Source organism: Haemaphysalis longicornis, unplaced genomic scaffold (genome assembly GCF_048455015.1).
Source record: "Haemaphysalis longicornis isolate Haplotype H1 unplaced genomic scaffold, Haemaphysalis longicornis Haplotype H1 scaffold_8, whole genome shotgun sequence".
Lineage (NCBI taxonomy): Eukaryota > Metazoa > Arthropoda > Arachnida > Ixodida > Ixodidae > Haemaphysalis > Haemaphysalis longicornis.
In genome coordinates, this window is record NW_027526445.1 from 191759550 (window position 1) to 191775678 (window position 16129).

The following is a 16129-nucleotide window of genomic DNA, read 5'->3' on the forward strand; positions in this document are numbered from 1 at the left end:
AGCGGTGCGGCCACCGGCCACAGCAAAACGACGAGAATGCGGCCATTGTAGCTCTCGCTACAAAAGAAGCGAAAGGGAACGAAAGCATTGCATGAACCCCTGTCAGCCACCCAGCGCCCATCCCGTTGACGCCGCGGAAAAGCGGCGGCAGGCAGCGCAGCGATCGCGAAGCTCGAGGCGTATACTGCAAAGCCTCAGAAAGACGTTCATGTGAGCGCAAATAGAGAAAAAATACAGCGGTTCTGAAGTATTAATGACCACACGGGGTGATGAAGGGTAGGACGAGCACTTTTGTTGTGAAGGGAGGTTGTACGAGTAACTCATTCGAAGTTGTCTCAGTTGCAGCAGGACAGCGGCTTGCGCAATCGTCAAATTATGTCAGACTGCTGCGAGCTAAGCCACAGCGGCCGCTTGCAACTCCGCCCTGATTAAACGCCATCGAACACTAAAACAGGTAATCCCCCCTTTTTTTCAAAAATGCTTATTTACATGTGCACGGCACCGCATACCTGTTGAAATTACATATACGTATTCCGACCGCGTCTTAAAGGGGCCACGAAGACAAAATGCAACTTTTCAGTACCTCACCCCGCGCCGTTCCAGCCCAAAAGGCGCTTTTTAAACGAAAAAACGCAAGAAGTACTGGAAGTCTTTAGAATTATGCGCTACAGTGACGGGTTACGGACGGGAGTGATGTCATATGGGCCATCATTTAAAACAAGTTTCACTGTGTTAGCTGCACGTTATCAATCAAGTGATGCAATCAAACAGAGCCGGAGTCCCAACTCCAATCGCCTATTCATCATCATTACCATTTTTATTTCAGTTTGAACTTCCAAACTGGGGGTGAAGAGAAAAAAGCAGTGACTGCGCACTGCTTGACGGTGCCTCTCCACCCTCACAAGTCAGCAGCGGGTAGCAGGTCAGAGCACTATGAAGATGCGTACAGATACGTGCGCGCTTGCGCAGCACAGGTGAACATGGCCGTACAGCGCATTATAGGTGTTTAGATTCCTGAACGAAAATCTTGCGGATGGCAGATATAGACAGAGTACTATTGATCATGGAGTGTAGTATTCAAGAACTTGGGAACAATATAATTTAACATAGAAAAGCCATAATTAGTTCGGCGATTCGGTAACAAAAATGGTAAGGTTTTCTAACATCATATGACGACTGGCAACAGGTAAGCGAGACAACGGAAGATAGAAAATGGTCATTCCTTGCGGTTATTTTTTTATACCAACAAGCAAACGTTTAGTCAAATAGTCTGTTGACAGGTACAATATTGTATTGCAAATACACATGGCTAGTGTGAGACTCATATGATTGATTGACAATTGCGCGCAGTATTTTCTTCTGTAAAGTTAGTCCCCGTTTTCTTAGTACCTCCTCCACTCCAGCCTCCGCTCCAGAAGACCCTTGAAAGTGAGTTTCGGTTTCATAAACTAACCTCCACACAAGTGTCTACTCCAAAGGACATTGAGTTAATCCAACGGATGAGCCGCTCGGCGATTTGGAGGAGCCACTCCAAGGTGTCGTCTGTGCTACCTTGGAACAGCCCTCCAGTACTATTTTCAAGATGGTCGCCTACGCTCCTTCCGTTCGAGCCGGCTGTGCTCGCTCGCCTCTTTTGCGGAGTTCCTGGAGCATGTATCCCGCATCTACGAGGCAATTAATGAAGGTTTAGGGGATTCCCGCACCGTGAATTTGCTATGTCCGTGCATAAGGTATGGGCTGAATACGCTTGAGCACTTCAGCAAGGCTGAATTCGTGTCGCGGTGCCGCTTTACCAAATCGATCACTGCTGGAGCTGCCGAGGTGGCTACCCTTCAAGCCAAACGTCAGCAACCGCGGCCACCCACTGCTTCCTGCGTTGCGGCTGCTGGCTACGTTGCGATGTTATGGCGCCGGGACATTTCAAGTTGTGATGGGTGCCTTCGTCAACGTTTCGCCGCCGACAAGCCGCGTCGTCAGGCGTTGGTTGGAACTCGTAATTCGAAGCATCGTGATGTTTCCTGCGACGGCGGGTGAGCTCCGAGATATCCGTGCGGACTTGTCTTTATCCTCGCAATGACAAGGTTGTCGCTGTCATGTACCGCAAGTCATCACTCTGTAATGTTGTCACACCAACCTACCGTATCTGCTTACAGTGCGTATGAAGCAGACGAACGCCGTAGCGAACCGAGCGAGGCCCCTTCTGCTCCAAAGCGCAGTTTTCTTTTTTTTCTATTTTCTTCACGTCGCCCGCACTGCGAGGCTCCGCCCCCTCCAAGTGCCCGTCGCTTCGTGGTCGTCTGCTACCTCGCGCTTGCGTGCCGTCGAACATTTCTACCGGGTTTATCGTGGTGTCATCCAAATTACAAACGCAATCCTCTGTAATCTGAACATTATGTGGGCTTTTAGCTGCGGATAGTGCTGTGAACAGTAAAGAACAAAGAATTCAGCGCTCACTGTGTCGGCAATTCCGGCCGAAAATATGGGCTCGTCACGCATGAAAACAAAACCACGTACACCTCAAGCCCTTCTGCTGACATCGTTATCTTGGCTGTCATCCGGATTGGTGGCGCTGAAACGCATAGTGATCGATTCTTGTCGATCACTATGCGTTTCAGTTTTCTCAGTTTTCTAAAGAACGGGAAACACGTCAAGATACGGGGAGCAGCGTACACAAAAATAAAACAAATTTATCGTCTGCTACCAAAGTATTTGTGCAGTGTGGCCAGACCAAAAAACAGCTATGTCTAGTATTGTCCACCTAGCTCATGTCATTTTTGTGCTCCGCTCAATCACAGAAAGTAATATTTCTTAAAATACCTATATAGTTATTCTACAGAGAATAAAAACATTATAACGCTATATTTTTTAGCTATATACTATATACTTGGGCTATATATATATATATATTCATGTCTTGAATAGAAATTTGCAATAACCTCGCCTCCAGATGCTTTTCGCTCCCCCTCAGAAACTGAGATCTCGAGTGTCGCTCGAAATGGAGGATTTCCTCGGAGGATCGGTCACACCACATTTATGAAATACGTTGAGACCTCGAGTGGAGGTGTTGCCGTTTCCTCCACTCGTCCTAGTGGAGGAAACACATGGAGTGGAGGAGGGATTCAGAATACGGGGAGTAACTTCAAAACATTGGTCACTGTGGTGTCGGCCCAGAAGAGAAAACGATAGCTTAAATGGGAGAAAAATAAACTGTCATACAATGTAACCTTAGTTTTCGTAGGTAGGATGTGCCGGTTAGGTGAAGTAATTCCGACAATTCTTGCAAGCGTTGAAGAAATGTTGCTAACATGGGCATCCCATGACATAGTGTGACTGAACGTGACACCCAGCGATTTGAAATAGTCTACGTAGTCGATAACACTGCCGCTTAGGTATAGAGAGGCAGGGTTAAATACACGTTTTGTTTTGGGCAGAAAAAGTACTGCTTTAGTTTTTTTCGTGTTGATTTTTAATGATTTCGATAATGACCATCTGGCAAGTAATGATAGCACGTGGTTTGCTGTGTCAGTCAAGTGCTGTATGCCATCGGAAGAGAAAAATAGGCTGGTGTCATCTGTGTATATTATGTATTTTGCACGGCAACTGATTCTTGGAATATCATTAATGTATATATTAAAAAGGAGTGGCCCTAAAATACTATTTTAGGGACGCCATTCTAAATGTTGAGAGTTTGTGAAGAACATTGGTTAATCACAACATATTGGTATCGTGCTGCTAGGTACGATTTAATTAGGTCAAGGGAGTGTCCGCGAATACCATAGTGTTCTAATTTCGCGAAAAGAACGTTGTGACTGAGGCTATCGAAGGCTTTGCTAAAATCAACAAAAATCCCAAGGGTTAGAACCTGGGTATCGAATTTTTTTAATATGTATTCTTTTTGAATAAGCAAAGCTTGTTCCGTAGACCTGTTTTGAGTGAAGCCACACTGACAGTCAGTTATAATGGAATGTATAATAAGGAAGGTTTGAAGGCGAAGGCGAATTAATTGCTCTAAGCATTAAAAAAGTACGGAAGTACAGTTATTGGTCTGTAATTCCCTAAACTGTTCTTATCTCCTTTTTTATATATCACAGCTACTCTGGCTAGCTGTATATCGGATGGAACTTGCGCTGTCATACGTGCGGTGTTGTATATATTCGTTAGGCATGGCGTAATTACCTCGAGAACATACATCACTGGCAGACTTTCAACATTTTGTGCATACAGACTACACGTATCTCTTAAATTCCTGCATATCGCGAAAACTTCTTTTTCATTTGTTGGCCAAAAAAGACGGATTCATCTCATTTATCGTCCAGAAAGTCAAGCGCGTCCGCATTTATTTGGCTTTGGCCTACTTACGGTGAAGAATTTATTAAAATTGTTCGCCAGACGTGAACCTGATATTTCTTCATCATCGATGATTAAACTTGTTATATCTCTGCTCTGGCTTTTTCTATTTAAAAAAAAGTTTAAGCGTCTCCATTTTTCCCTGGGATTACTGGGAAGTTGGCTATCGAATAAACTGTTGTAATAGGCTGTCCTAGCTGACTTGACTTATTTATTCATCTGATGGAGGCGAAAAGCAAAAACGCCCATGTGTACGAGATTTCGGCGCACGTTAAAGATCTTCAGGTGGTCAAAATTAATCCGGAGCCCTCCACTACGGCGCGCCTTATCGCCTGCGTTGCGTTGGCGCGTTAAACCCTACAATCAATCACGATCAATCGATTTCTTTATTCAGACTGTTAAGCAGTGATTTGTACTTTAATAGTACGTTTGCTTATTTGGTTTTAATGAATGTTGTGAACATATTTGTGTTTCTTTTCCACAAGTCTCGTAAGGCGACGTGTCATCCAAGGTTTACGTGCGTTTTTACATGTCGTTATGCCTACGATAGGAAAACAGTTATTGTATACCGAAAGAAAAATATCCATGAACCTACGATAAACTTCACCGGCTGTAGTTTCTTTGTAGACAGAATCCCAGTTTTCTAAACCGATGTGATTTTTGAACAGGTCAAGCCTATCTTGAGAAATTAATTGCCGTCGATCCCTGGTTTTTGCTTTCGAATGAGTTAATTTTTCTAGACACAAAAAAACAGGCAAATGATCACTGATATCCACTGCAATACGGCCCTAGCACAAAGCCTTTTCCCTGTTCGTAACTATCAGATCTAACACAGAAGAGCAGGTAGCTGTAATACGCGTGGGGCTATCAATGACATTTTGAAAACGTGTGGACTGAATAAATAAGGATAGCTGCTGTTGTGCTGGACAGATTGCACTCATGTCGGCATTGAAATTTCCCGCTATACAAGAAGAAACGCTTTCGGAAGTGAAAAAGAATAACTCACGCTCAAAAGTACAGAAAAAAACCCGCCCGCATCTTCCCACGGGGGGAACTCGAGTAAATGCGTCGCAGAGTGGGGGGGGGGGGGGGGGGTATCGCGTGAATGTTGTGTAATTGGGTATGGTTTGGGAATGCTTAATTGTTATTTCGTCTTTATTATTCTTATTTATTGTATGAAGGAGAAGCGAAGGCAAGGAGTGTAAAGTTAAAGTGTGTCTTTATTGCTTGGTGCCGTCAAGCAAAGCGTCAAGTCAAGCGAAAGCCAAGCAAAGACGCCCTTGACTGAATTCCGGACGCGCGCTCCGCCGCTTATATACACACCACCCGCGTTCGAGGGAGAGGAGTACGGGAGAGAGACGCGCATGCGCACACTTCCGTACACAAGGCGACCTTTCCACGCGCCCACCACGCCGTTATCACGAGTACACGCCCTGCCGCCGTTACTGTTGAGCGCGACACAGCGCACGGGTAGCTACGACGCATGCGCGCACAGACGTGCTCCCCCCGCACCGCCGCAGCTGTTGTTGAGAGCGACGGAGCGCACGGGGTACACGCGCTCCTCCCGCACCGCCGCACCTGTTGTTGAGAGCGAGGAGGGTACGGGGGAGAGACGCGCACCTGCGCCTCGACGCGACGCGCATGCGCAGTGAGCGTGTGGATGGTGCCGACAACATCGACGAGTGACATCGCGAGCCTAAGAAATGCTCCGCATTTAAAACTGGCTAAGTTCTCGTGAGGGGGCCGGTAAATAACCGAAAACGTATGCCTGGCTAATTTCACAGTGAGCATTTCGATGTCCTCGTTAGAAAAGCAGTGTTCAGATAACACATGAGCCGAATATTTGGTTTTCACCAGTATGGCAACGCCTGGGTCCCCGTTTGGTTGTGCGGTTGATATAAAAGGAATCATAGCCCGATATTCGCAGAACGTCATTATCATGACAATACCATGTTTCCTTAAGAAATATGGCGTCAAAAGAGTTCGCTCAGCCTGCTAAAAATTGCGTGAGCTGATCGGCCTTGTTTACGGCGGGTTGCAGGTTAAAGTGGATTATCAACATTTGCTCACTTGGGTCAAGTTCCAGCGATCGATTGAACTGTGTAGATGTGAAAAGAGGAGTATTACCCGTGCCCACGGTGTAAGAGGTATTAAAATACCTCTTACACCGTGCCCGTGCTATTTGCAAGAGACGGGAAAAGCAACAAGCAAGATAACTAATGACGCAATTTACGTCATTTTAAAGCATATCTGCTTGTGAGGTGATCCGAATGATAACAGATTTTTTCTGTTTTGCGTGCAAGTAGATTGCCGTTCTGCGTCCACCCAAATTTTCTGGACACTTCCCTTTTCCTCGTGATAGCTGCGCCAAGCAGGCGTTTGTTTTCCGCTGTGACATGTTCGTTAACTAAAAACGTTGTTCAGGTCCTGTAAAGCCGATGAGTTTAGTTGTCAGGCTTTCCTTCTTTGCTGTCGCGAGAAAAAGGTTTCTCTTAGATCGCGTGGTAAATCTGGCAACTAGATTAACATCTTTGCCGCTCTTTTTTTTTTTTTGACACTATGAGCGATGTCAATTTGTTTGGTCAAGAGGTACATGGATGGCCTGTGCGGTTTTCCCGGCCATTTCAGCTGCCTTGTCTTTTACAGTGAGTGGCAAGCCCTTTATTACGACATTGTTATGCCAGCTGTATTGCTCCAACTCTGCAATCTCGCCTTCAGCTTCAATTAGCCTGTCTGTTAGATCTTTGTTTTCTTGCCTCAAAGCAGCATAGTCATCCCTTGTCTTCTTGACCTCCAAAGTCAAGGTTTGTAGTTCTTTAAGAGCCTTTTAGAGATCGTCAGCAAGGTCAGAGCAAAATTCTATGCCCTGTTTCATTGACCGCTGTTAGGATCGGCGTATTGGCGAAAATTGCCACGACCGTCTGTAATATTATCGGGTTCAATCACCCAACTCTCCCGTCGTCTGGTTTTCGCCAGTTCCTTCCCCCCCCTCTCATGGACGGGGAGCAACAAGGCTTTGTGCGCAAGGACGCGGGCGCAACTAATTCTGCTACTAGACACAAGCCGCTTTCCGCGGTTTCACAGTAACCCAAACACCCGCCGGCAAGGCAAGTCACAGTGAGCGAGAATGGTTTCCGCATTTCGCGCTTAAAGTCTTCAATGGCCGTCATAACGTCAGCATTTCCCGTAGACATGATGAGCAAGAGGCACAAAACAGACACTCAGTCGACAGTGGCAAAAAAGAAACATATAAAGGATTCATTGTTCACTGAACAATATACACCGATATGCTCGGTCATAGGGTGGCACGGGCCCGGTGTGTCCCCCTGGCTACGCACCTGCCTACGTCTCACCTGAGGAGCCGGCGTCGGGTTCGCAGCCGTTGTAGCGAGGATGAGCACGACGGCAAACGCGGCGAGCAGGGCCATACCTTTACAGGCAGATACAAAGGCGAATCTGGTGCCAGCGTCAAAGCGACTCGCACGAGGCCATTTACCGGTGGAGAGGAGGGTCGCGCTACAAGTCAACACCGACTGGAAATAGCCTTACCTTTCTTTCCATGACGCCACATGATTAGGCGCTTAGCAAAACATTGGAGGGCTGTTCAAGGGCGGCCTTGGCGCAGATGCGTCGCGCGGAAACTTTTTTCCTTTGAAGGGGCACTGACACAAAAATTTTGCATCTTGTTTTTTTTTTGTTGCGATAAGTAGCTAGTGACCTACTTATAACCTGTAGAAACCTCATTTGCTTCAGCGTGCGACGATTGTTTAATTAGAGGCATTTTCAATGCGGCCAGTCGCAGTTTCGGTTTCAGTGAGTGCCCCGAAACGATGGATTTTGTCGATTTTGTGTGAACAAAGCTGACCACGTGACCGTCGGAGGGATATCACACAGCAGAGCCGCCGTAGCACTGTCGAATCCGCATCGACGGCAGTTTCTGCGAATGCCCTCACGTACTGATCTCGTGAGGCGCTTAATTTAAAAAAATGACCCGCGTCGCTTCTTTGTCAAGCATTTCCCCTAACAGTATGCCGCACTCTGAAACGCTCGGAAAGAACTACGCATGCGCGGAGTTTACTGACAGCCCAGCTAGACGGTGCGGCATGCGTCGGAGGCTGTGTGCTCCGTTGTTGGTATTTCTTTTAATCCCCCCAGCACAGCATTTGGAGCGGGCACAGGAATCAGACGTTGACGTAGCCTTTGTTATCAGCTTTATATGAACAAGAATGTCCTTAAAACTGCAGGTTAATTCCTCGCCTGCAGGCGACTTCAGGCTGCTCTTCAGGCTACTTGAACCGCACCCCAGCCTGGCACGAAACATTTCGGGGGGGCGGTGGGGGGGGGGTGGTGGGGGAGGGTGGCACGGGCCCGGTGTGCTCCCCCTGGCTACGCACCTGCCTACGTCTCACCTGGGGAGCCGGCGTCGGGTTCGCAGCCGTTGCAGCGAGGATGAGCACGACGGAAAACGCGGCGAGCAGGGCCATACCTTTACAGGCAGATACAAAGGCGAATCTGGCGCCAGCGTCAAAGCGACTCGCACGAGGCCATTTACCGGTGGAGAGGAGGGTCCCGCAACAAGTCAACACCGACTGGAAATAGCCTTACCTTTCTTTCCATGACGCCACATGATTAGGCGCTTGGCAAAACATCGGAGAGCTGTTCAAGGGCGGCCTTGGCGCAGATGCGTCGCGCGGAAACTTTTTTCCTTTGAAGGGGCACTGACACAAAAATTTTGCATCTTGTTCTTTAAAGCAAAGCTTTTTACCGCTACCCCCCAAGGGTTCTTTCGCGACCGTTGGTGTCACCAGAAAACTCCAGCGAACAAATAAAAGAATTCACTGGCACCGCTGGGAATCGAACCTGGAACTAACAGACTAACAAAGCGAGATCCCGCTGTCTTACCGATTTAGCTACGAGCCCACGCGAAGACGTTGAAGAAAGGTGGTGTACTCACCAAGCACATCTACGGGTTTACCCCCTGCGTTCTCGTTGAATGTCACGTGAAAGCGTCACACGAACACTCACGCCCTTCTAGTGGCCCTTTGCGAACCATTCTCATGTGCTAAGAGTTTCAAAAATTAAAGGAAGCTCACACCAATGCACGGTATCTCACTTCTAGTACGCCAATGGGCTAAAGCCTGTGGCCCCAAGTGTTCATGTAAAAAATCACAGCTCCTTGTCGTCCGCCCTCACGCCAAACCAAGGAATACATTCAAATACTCCTTGATGGCCAGGCCATCACTCCAAGCCCCAGCATCAAGATCCTGGGCCTACACCTCGAGGCTAACACCAAGAGTGACGTCTCCTTGCAGCGCCTCACAAACAGCATTAATCAAATCATACACATGATCACGCGAGGTGCCACCAAGAAGCGAGGCCTAAAGGAATCCGGTACCTTTCGAATAATTGAAGCTTTTGTCCTCTCGAGGGGCCACTACGTCAACCCCCTGTCTTCTTCTCGACAAGGAAGACATAGAGATGCTTTATATAATGATTAGAAAGGTGGTCGAGCTCATTGGTCTTCTAATGAGTGTGTCCACACAGAGGCTCCACAACAAGGTGGAAGAGCTGATAGAAGGCCATCTTTCTAACCAGAAGCTCCGACTCAGAACTGCGGTGGGTAACCGCATGCTTCGCCAGATTGGCTGGCCAGCCCAGAATGTCACTCCGCTTGACGTACTCCCAGACTCCTGGCGACTAAAACTAAAGATGCTCCCTTTGCTTAGAAATATGAACCCCTCAGATGACGAGGGTCATCGAAAAGCACGGGCTCAAGTGCTAAACACCACCGTCGGTGGGGATCATGCAGTTATCTACACAGCGCCTCCAAACATAGAGGGCAGCAATACGCCATCATCGTGGCTACCTCCAGAACCAGCCTCCTTGCGCGTACCTCGCTTTGGACCCAAGAAATGACGGCAGCCGAAGAGGCAGCCATCACCCTGGCTCTTGCTCAACCAGGGGTTCGGAGGGTAGTCACCGATTCCCAGCAAGCCTACTGGAATTACCAGTCGGGTTGGGTGTCCTGACCTGCACTGCGCGTGCTAAAAAACTACTCCCCAAACGGTTCCATTAAGCACATCTGGACACCCCCTCACGCTTCAATGGAGGGCAACAAATACGCCCACCCAACAAGCCTGCGCTTTTACATACCGTGCTATGGAGCTGCACGAGTGCAGTCACCCGCTTGTCACGTTCAGGGAGATAACCCAGCATTATTGCCTTCTGAGACAGACCGTACCTTCGCCTTACCCTGACGTTTCCAGAGAACAACAAACTACCCTACGGCTCATACAATCCGGGCTCCTTCCCACAGCCTAGGCGTCTTCACTTAATGTATCCGAATCGCTACGACGCCGAATGTAAATTTTGCTCAGAAGTAGGAACACTCCGCCCCGTAATTGGGGTGTGCGACTTTAGCCCTGAGGACCCTCCCCTCTTTCCGTCAAGTACCCAACAAGAGCAATGGGAGATGCTGCTGTCCAGGCCCTTTCTACCTACCCAGCTTCAGCGGGTGGACAGAACAGAGGCTGCACAAACTGCATATGGGCCCCACAGAAGAAGGAATCACTCCCCAGGGCTGCACTCTGGGCCGTTCAGAAGTCTGAACAGAAATATTTCTTCTTCCTCCTCCTCCTTCTCTGCCGCAAATCTCGTCGCCTCCGTCCGCGGCGCAGAGACGGAGAAGTCAGATCGTCTAACGCAGGGTCGGAGCTTACTTTAATTTTATAAAAAAAGTTTCCACTCTTGTGCTACACCAATACAACTCAACCAAACACCGTTCATGCATCATGCATTGATTTAACCTCACCAAGAACATCTCATTGAAGTACTAAATGGTGTGGTTAAGTGCACTTCACTTCTCTCTGGTTTTACTCTTTGTAGAGCGATGTGAGTGAATTTAAGTGACGTCGCATGGGTAATCGTTATGTGTGCCGTTTACAGCTTTGCTTTCCAACCACATTCACGGGGTGGATTGGCGCGATTTTTTTTTGTTACGATAAGTAGCTAGTGACCTACTTATAACCTGTAGAAACCTCATTTGCTTCAGCGTGCGACGATTGTTTAATTAGAGGCATTTTCAATGCGGCCAGTCGCAGTTTCGGTTTCAGCGAGTGCCGCGAAACGATGGATTTTGTCGATTTTGTGTGAACAAAGCTGACCACGTGACCGTCGGAGGGATATCACACAGCAGAGCCGCCGTAGCACTGTCGAATCCGCATCGACGGCAGTTTCTGCGAATGCCCTCACGTACTGATCTCGTGAGGCGCTTAATTAAAAAAAAGAAGAAACATCCCCATCGCGAGGGGCACGATCAAATGCAGAGCATTTCTGCGAGGGGCGCGCCTGCAAGTCGTATGGATTACGTATTGGTTGTTGTTGTTGTAATTGTTGTCTTCCAGCGTAGACATTGTCGATGAAGTCGATGGTGGAACGTGCCGTGAACCCCCTGCCGCGGCTATGACGCAACGTGGAGCGGCTATGACGCAACGTGGCGCGGCTATGACGCAACACAATCCAACACAATCCACTTTAATCCAATCCAAATCCAAGCCAATCCAATCGAATCCAATCCAATGTCCCTCGCGAGAGAGTGTTATAGCGCCGAAATCGCCACCACGCGAACGCGTGATGCTGACGTCACGATCACGCCACAGATGTTAGCGACCGCAGCGCGTGCGAACGACATATGTGGTTTAAGCGCGAACCGACCGCGGCGAGAGAGCGCGATGCGAGCGCCCCACCTGTTCTTGCGCGCGATCCTAACGCGGCGAGAGAGGGTGTTGCGCACGTCCCCACCTGTTGTGCGCCCGAACCGAACGCGGCGAGAGAGGGCGTTGCGAGCGGAGAGAAGGCGTGGAGGACGCGGGGGAGAGGGCGCACCTCTGGCCGACGGTTGAATGAGTCAAGGATATAAGGCACGTTCGTAACCTTCCGTTCTGTGTCGGCTTTGTGGCTCCGTTGGTAGAGTACCGTGCACCTTGCGTTCCACCCGCAGAGTCGTAGGATCGAAACCTGGCGCCGGCAAGTATTTATATAGTGTAGGGGGAGCGATGCGGACGCGGACCACGGACGCCAACGCGGGTGACATCGTGAGTTACTGAAATGCTCTGCATTTAAAAGGCAAGCATTTCCCAAGTGAGAGGGAAGATGGCAAAGTGCGAATGCCCGAGTTTGCCCGAAGTTACCCGATTTGACTGCGAAGCCCGCGAAGGATCCATCTAGAACGACGAAGCGCTACGGAAACTCGACTGCTTTACGGAACCGGACGTTAGCGGCGAGCAGTCGCGCGAGCGCCCTCGAGCGTCGGAATGCGGAGCCGACGAGCGAGCGCCCTCACGCGGACGGAACGCGAAGCGAACCGGCGCAGCGGCGCGCCGCCCGCAGCTACGCCGAGCAGGAGACCATTGCTACGCCGAGACCGTTGCTACGCACGCCGTCACCAACTTCTTATTACGAGGTTTCGGGATGTTTGGGAGCCTCACAAAGCCCGTGTGGATATTGCCTTCATTTTGTATGGCATAAATTCCCTTCTTCACAAATTGGCTTTCATTACGGCTGCGTGCAAGAAGGTGCATATCCGCAGCGTGCTTTGTTTATTCACATGCAAATACAATGAGAAGGTTTGTGCTACGCCACCGCGATCGCGCCCCAAACAACTTGGTCCACAGTACTCGAAGGCGGCTTTTGTGCTCCGAATTTCTATCGTAATTATATCGTTATCATAACGAACTGACTCCTCAGCTCAAACAATGATGACATGATTACCATGTTGAAGGCATGATATGCTCGTTAACTAACGTAATAAATAGTATACCTGCATATTACAAGACTCGAAACCGAAGAACAATTCCAAGTAGCTCTTCATTGCTTTTCAACCCTTCCAGGCGCGAAGAACAAATCCTATTCTACTCGGGATGGCGTTCTATGATTTGAAGACAATTACTTTTACTCTCTTGTCCTGCACTGAGGACCCGGCCCGCTAACCAGATCTATTTAATTGTTAAACAAAGTTTTCCTCTCCTCCCCTTACTCCTCCTCCTCCTTTTGAGTGCAGTTTTCCTATAACGCATATCCGAATATCGGGAAGATATGGCTGTGCAAAATGTTCAGAAATATCCTTCCAGGTCTTAACAAACATATATGTGTTACTATAAATTTAACGAAGACGTGACTCGTTTTGCTCAATAAACCTCCATACTGGTTAGATGCCTGGTATAGAATAAGCACGCGCGTATATACACACTGGGTTATTTGGAACTCAACCTACAGTTTTTGCAGTCTACAGTGCATGTCGGCAAACTTTGATGCCTTGACAACGTAAAGTGATGTGACAAAACGCGTTCGAGCGTTCGGCAAGGTTGTAAAAACTGTTTTACCTTACATATGATTACCGGGAATCGTGATGCCTTCTGCCAAAGCCGACAGCCCTGAAGGCCTAGAATTTGTTTTGGTCTTCCATTTTCGCTGTTGTCGGTTATTAACAGCTGACTGTTCCTTTTGTTCGAATGCTTACATGAGAAGTTGACGCCTAGCTCCGACTCTTCGCGCTCCGCAAAGGACCGGCTTCGCAAGGAATGGGGTGGCGCCGGCAATGTTTCTCCCGTAGCGGTATCCAAAACTATACTTTAATTGACACCATGAGCTAGTGTATGCGATTTTAAGCCTATTATTATGATAAAAAGTTACCCACACGCCAATTCTGGTGTGCACAAGCATCAGACGTTGATCGAGCGCAAAGAAACAGCAGGGAGAGCGATCCTGAGTGAAGCAGACGACAAATGCGAGAATCCCTAAGCTGACGTCACGGAGGCGCGCTTCACAGCGCCGCCTGTGTTCGCGCTCACCGCCAATAGGTCCGCCTACAGATGTGTTCGGCTTAGCACTGCGGCGGATATTCGAGTGCCGCTCTCTTAAGCGGTGCAGATGACAATTTTAATGCAACCCGCCATCGCATCATTAACTCCTTTCTCATGTAAGCCATCATGGTCGGGACTTGGTGACAATTTCGTGCAGCGGTAACAAGCTATCACTCGAGCTACCTGCGCCGGCCTGGGCCACTTCGCGGCCGTGGCCGCCGCCTGCACAGCGACCGTGCGGCTAGCTCAGTGGGCTCGTTTTCGCATCCAATGGTAATAAACAGTAATAGAAACAGAGTGCCTGGAATCGCTGTAGAACTTTGGTCGCGGCCAGCTGCCCGATTAGCTGACGAAATCACGGCGCCTCCGCCGCCAACGATCGGGTCGTTCGTTCTCGAGAGCAGAAGCTCCGCCCTCCGGCCCTCCGATTGGAGCGGCGAGCCGGGCGAGCCGGCGAAAAACGCCGGCAGTGCGGAAGCGGCAAACACAAACTCGTGACGTGTTCGGATGTAGTTTATTTACACAATATCTTCGGGATGTCGATTGCGCGTGGTCCTCTGCTGGCTGCTCGGTTGCGTTTCGCACACTTTAAAATTGGTTTTAAATATGTTCTAGGCTGTATTCGCCGCTGATATTTTGCAGATGATGTAAATGTGTTCCCACCAATCTATCTCCGAAGTTATCTCGCCTTCAAAATTTTGTGTCAGTGCCCCTTTAAGACGAGCATGCGTGTACTTTAAAAGAAATTTGACGCAAAGAAAATTATAGGAGCAAAACATTTATTTACACAATCTAGTTTTGTTTTGTGTCTGCGCCTGATTGGGTGCAATACACTGATTTGTTCTGGAGAGTTGCTGCTTTCCTTTTTGTTTTTACTTATCGACAGAATCGAGAAGTGTGTCGTTCAGTTTGCCACAGAAGTTCTTTAGCAAAACGTTCGTGCTGCACAGCACAATGTGTTTTAGCAGTGTTTCACTCGTGTGACCATTTTCACAGGCGTCGAAGTCACATTGTTATTCGTTGGCCAGCATCGCCGGTAATATTACCCACGTTTTAATCAAAGTATGGTTTTATGTGGATTTCGTCTATCACTACGGTCGCAAAGCGCTGGTCGCCTTTTATGTCGAAAATTCTCCTCGTTATGTAGCTAAGGAATGTTTCACTGGGGTGTTTTTGCAGAGGGCTCATAACATATGACGAGCACACTGACTTGATTGTCATAGCATGTGGCAAGGTGACGCTTCCATAACTGCGCATGTAAGCGTACGCATGGGGCGATATTGTGAAGAGAAGGCAGCAAAACACCATGAAATCAGCCTAGTAGCGTCTGCGCTGTTTTCTTGCTAGGTGTAAAGTGACCTGCTGTTTCAGAAAACGAATGCAGTCGCCGCTGCCTTCTTCTTGGGACGTCGACAACTGACCTAGCAGGAAACAAACAGCGTCGCAAATTTCTTCGACTGAGTTGGACTTCAGGCCCCCGTCCCATTTCTCGATGCTTTCGAGGCGTTGCACGAAATCCCGTTTACTGCTGGCAGTTTCAGAAACGCACACATCTGCGCCTAGCTTTTTATGGCCGTTTCCATTGCATGTACCCTCACGCTCAAGTCTCCTTTGACGATGTGAATTAAAAGAATCCTCTCATTTATTTCGATTACGTGCAAGAAATTCATCTCCTAGTTCCTCGATGATGGTTGGGTTTTATTGGCGCAAGGCCGACTAAGGGCAAAGAGCGCCAAAGAAGTTACTAAATTTGATGAGAACCTAAACACTAAAACATGTGACTAAAAGTAAAGGTGATCCAAAACAAAAGACAATGGAGATGGCTGGTGTATAGGGCCAGGATGATTACACGTGATATGACAAGAGCTGCAGAAAGTTTACCTTAGCTAAAAACTTAAAAACACGTTGACTAGAGAACATTG

At 48.4% G+C, this 16129-nt stretch overlaps 1 protein-coding gene across 4 annotated transcripts in view; it reads right to left on the reverse strand.

The window, feature by feature from the left end:
• The window catches only part of LOC144149825 (uncharacterized), a 46114-nt gene extending 37213 nt beyond the window's left edge, over nt 1–8901 (reverse strand). Inside the window, exon 1 of one of the 4 annotated variants that reach the window (XM_077681490.1) lies at nt 8757–8901. In XM_077681490.1, coding sequence (XP_077537616.1) covers nt 8757–8831 — 75 coding nt within the window. In that variant the 5' untranslated portion in view covers nt 8832–8901. Of the gene's footprint in view, nt 1–7685; nt 7860–8741 lie in introns of those variants that run through there. The other 3 variants (XM_077681488.1, XM_077681489.1, XM_077681487.1) reach the window with 3 other exon arrangements.
• Between the last annotated feature and the right edge of the window lie 7228 nt (nt 8902–16129).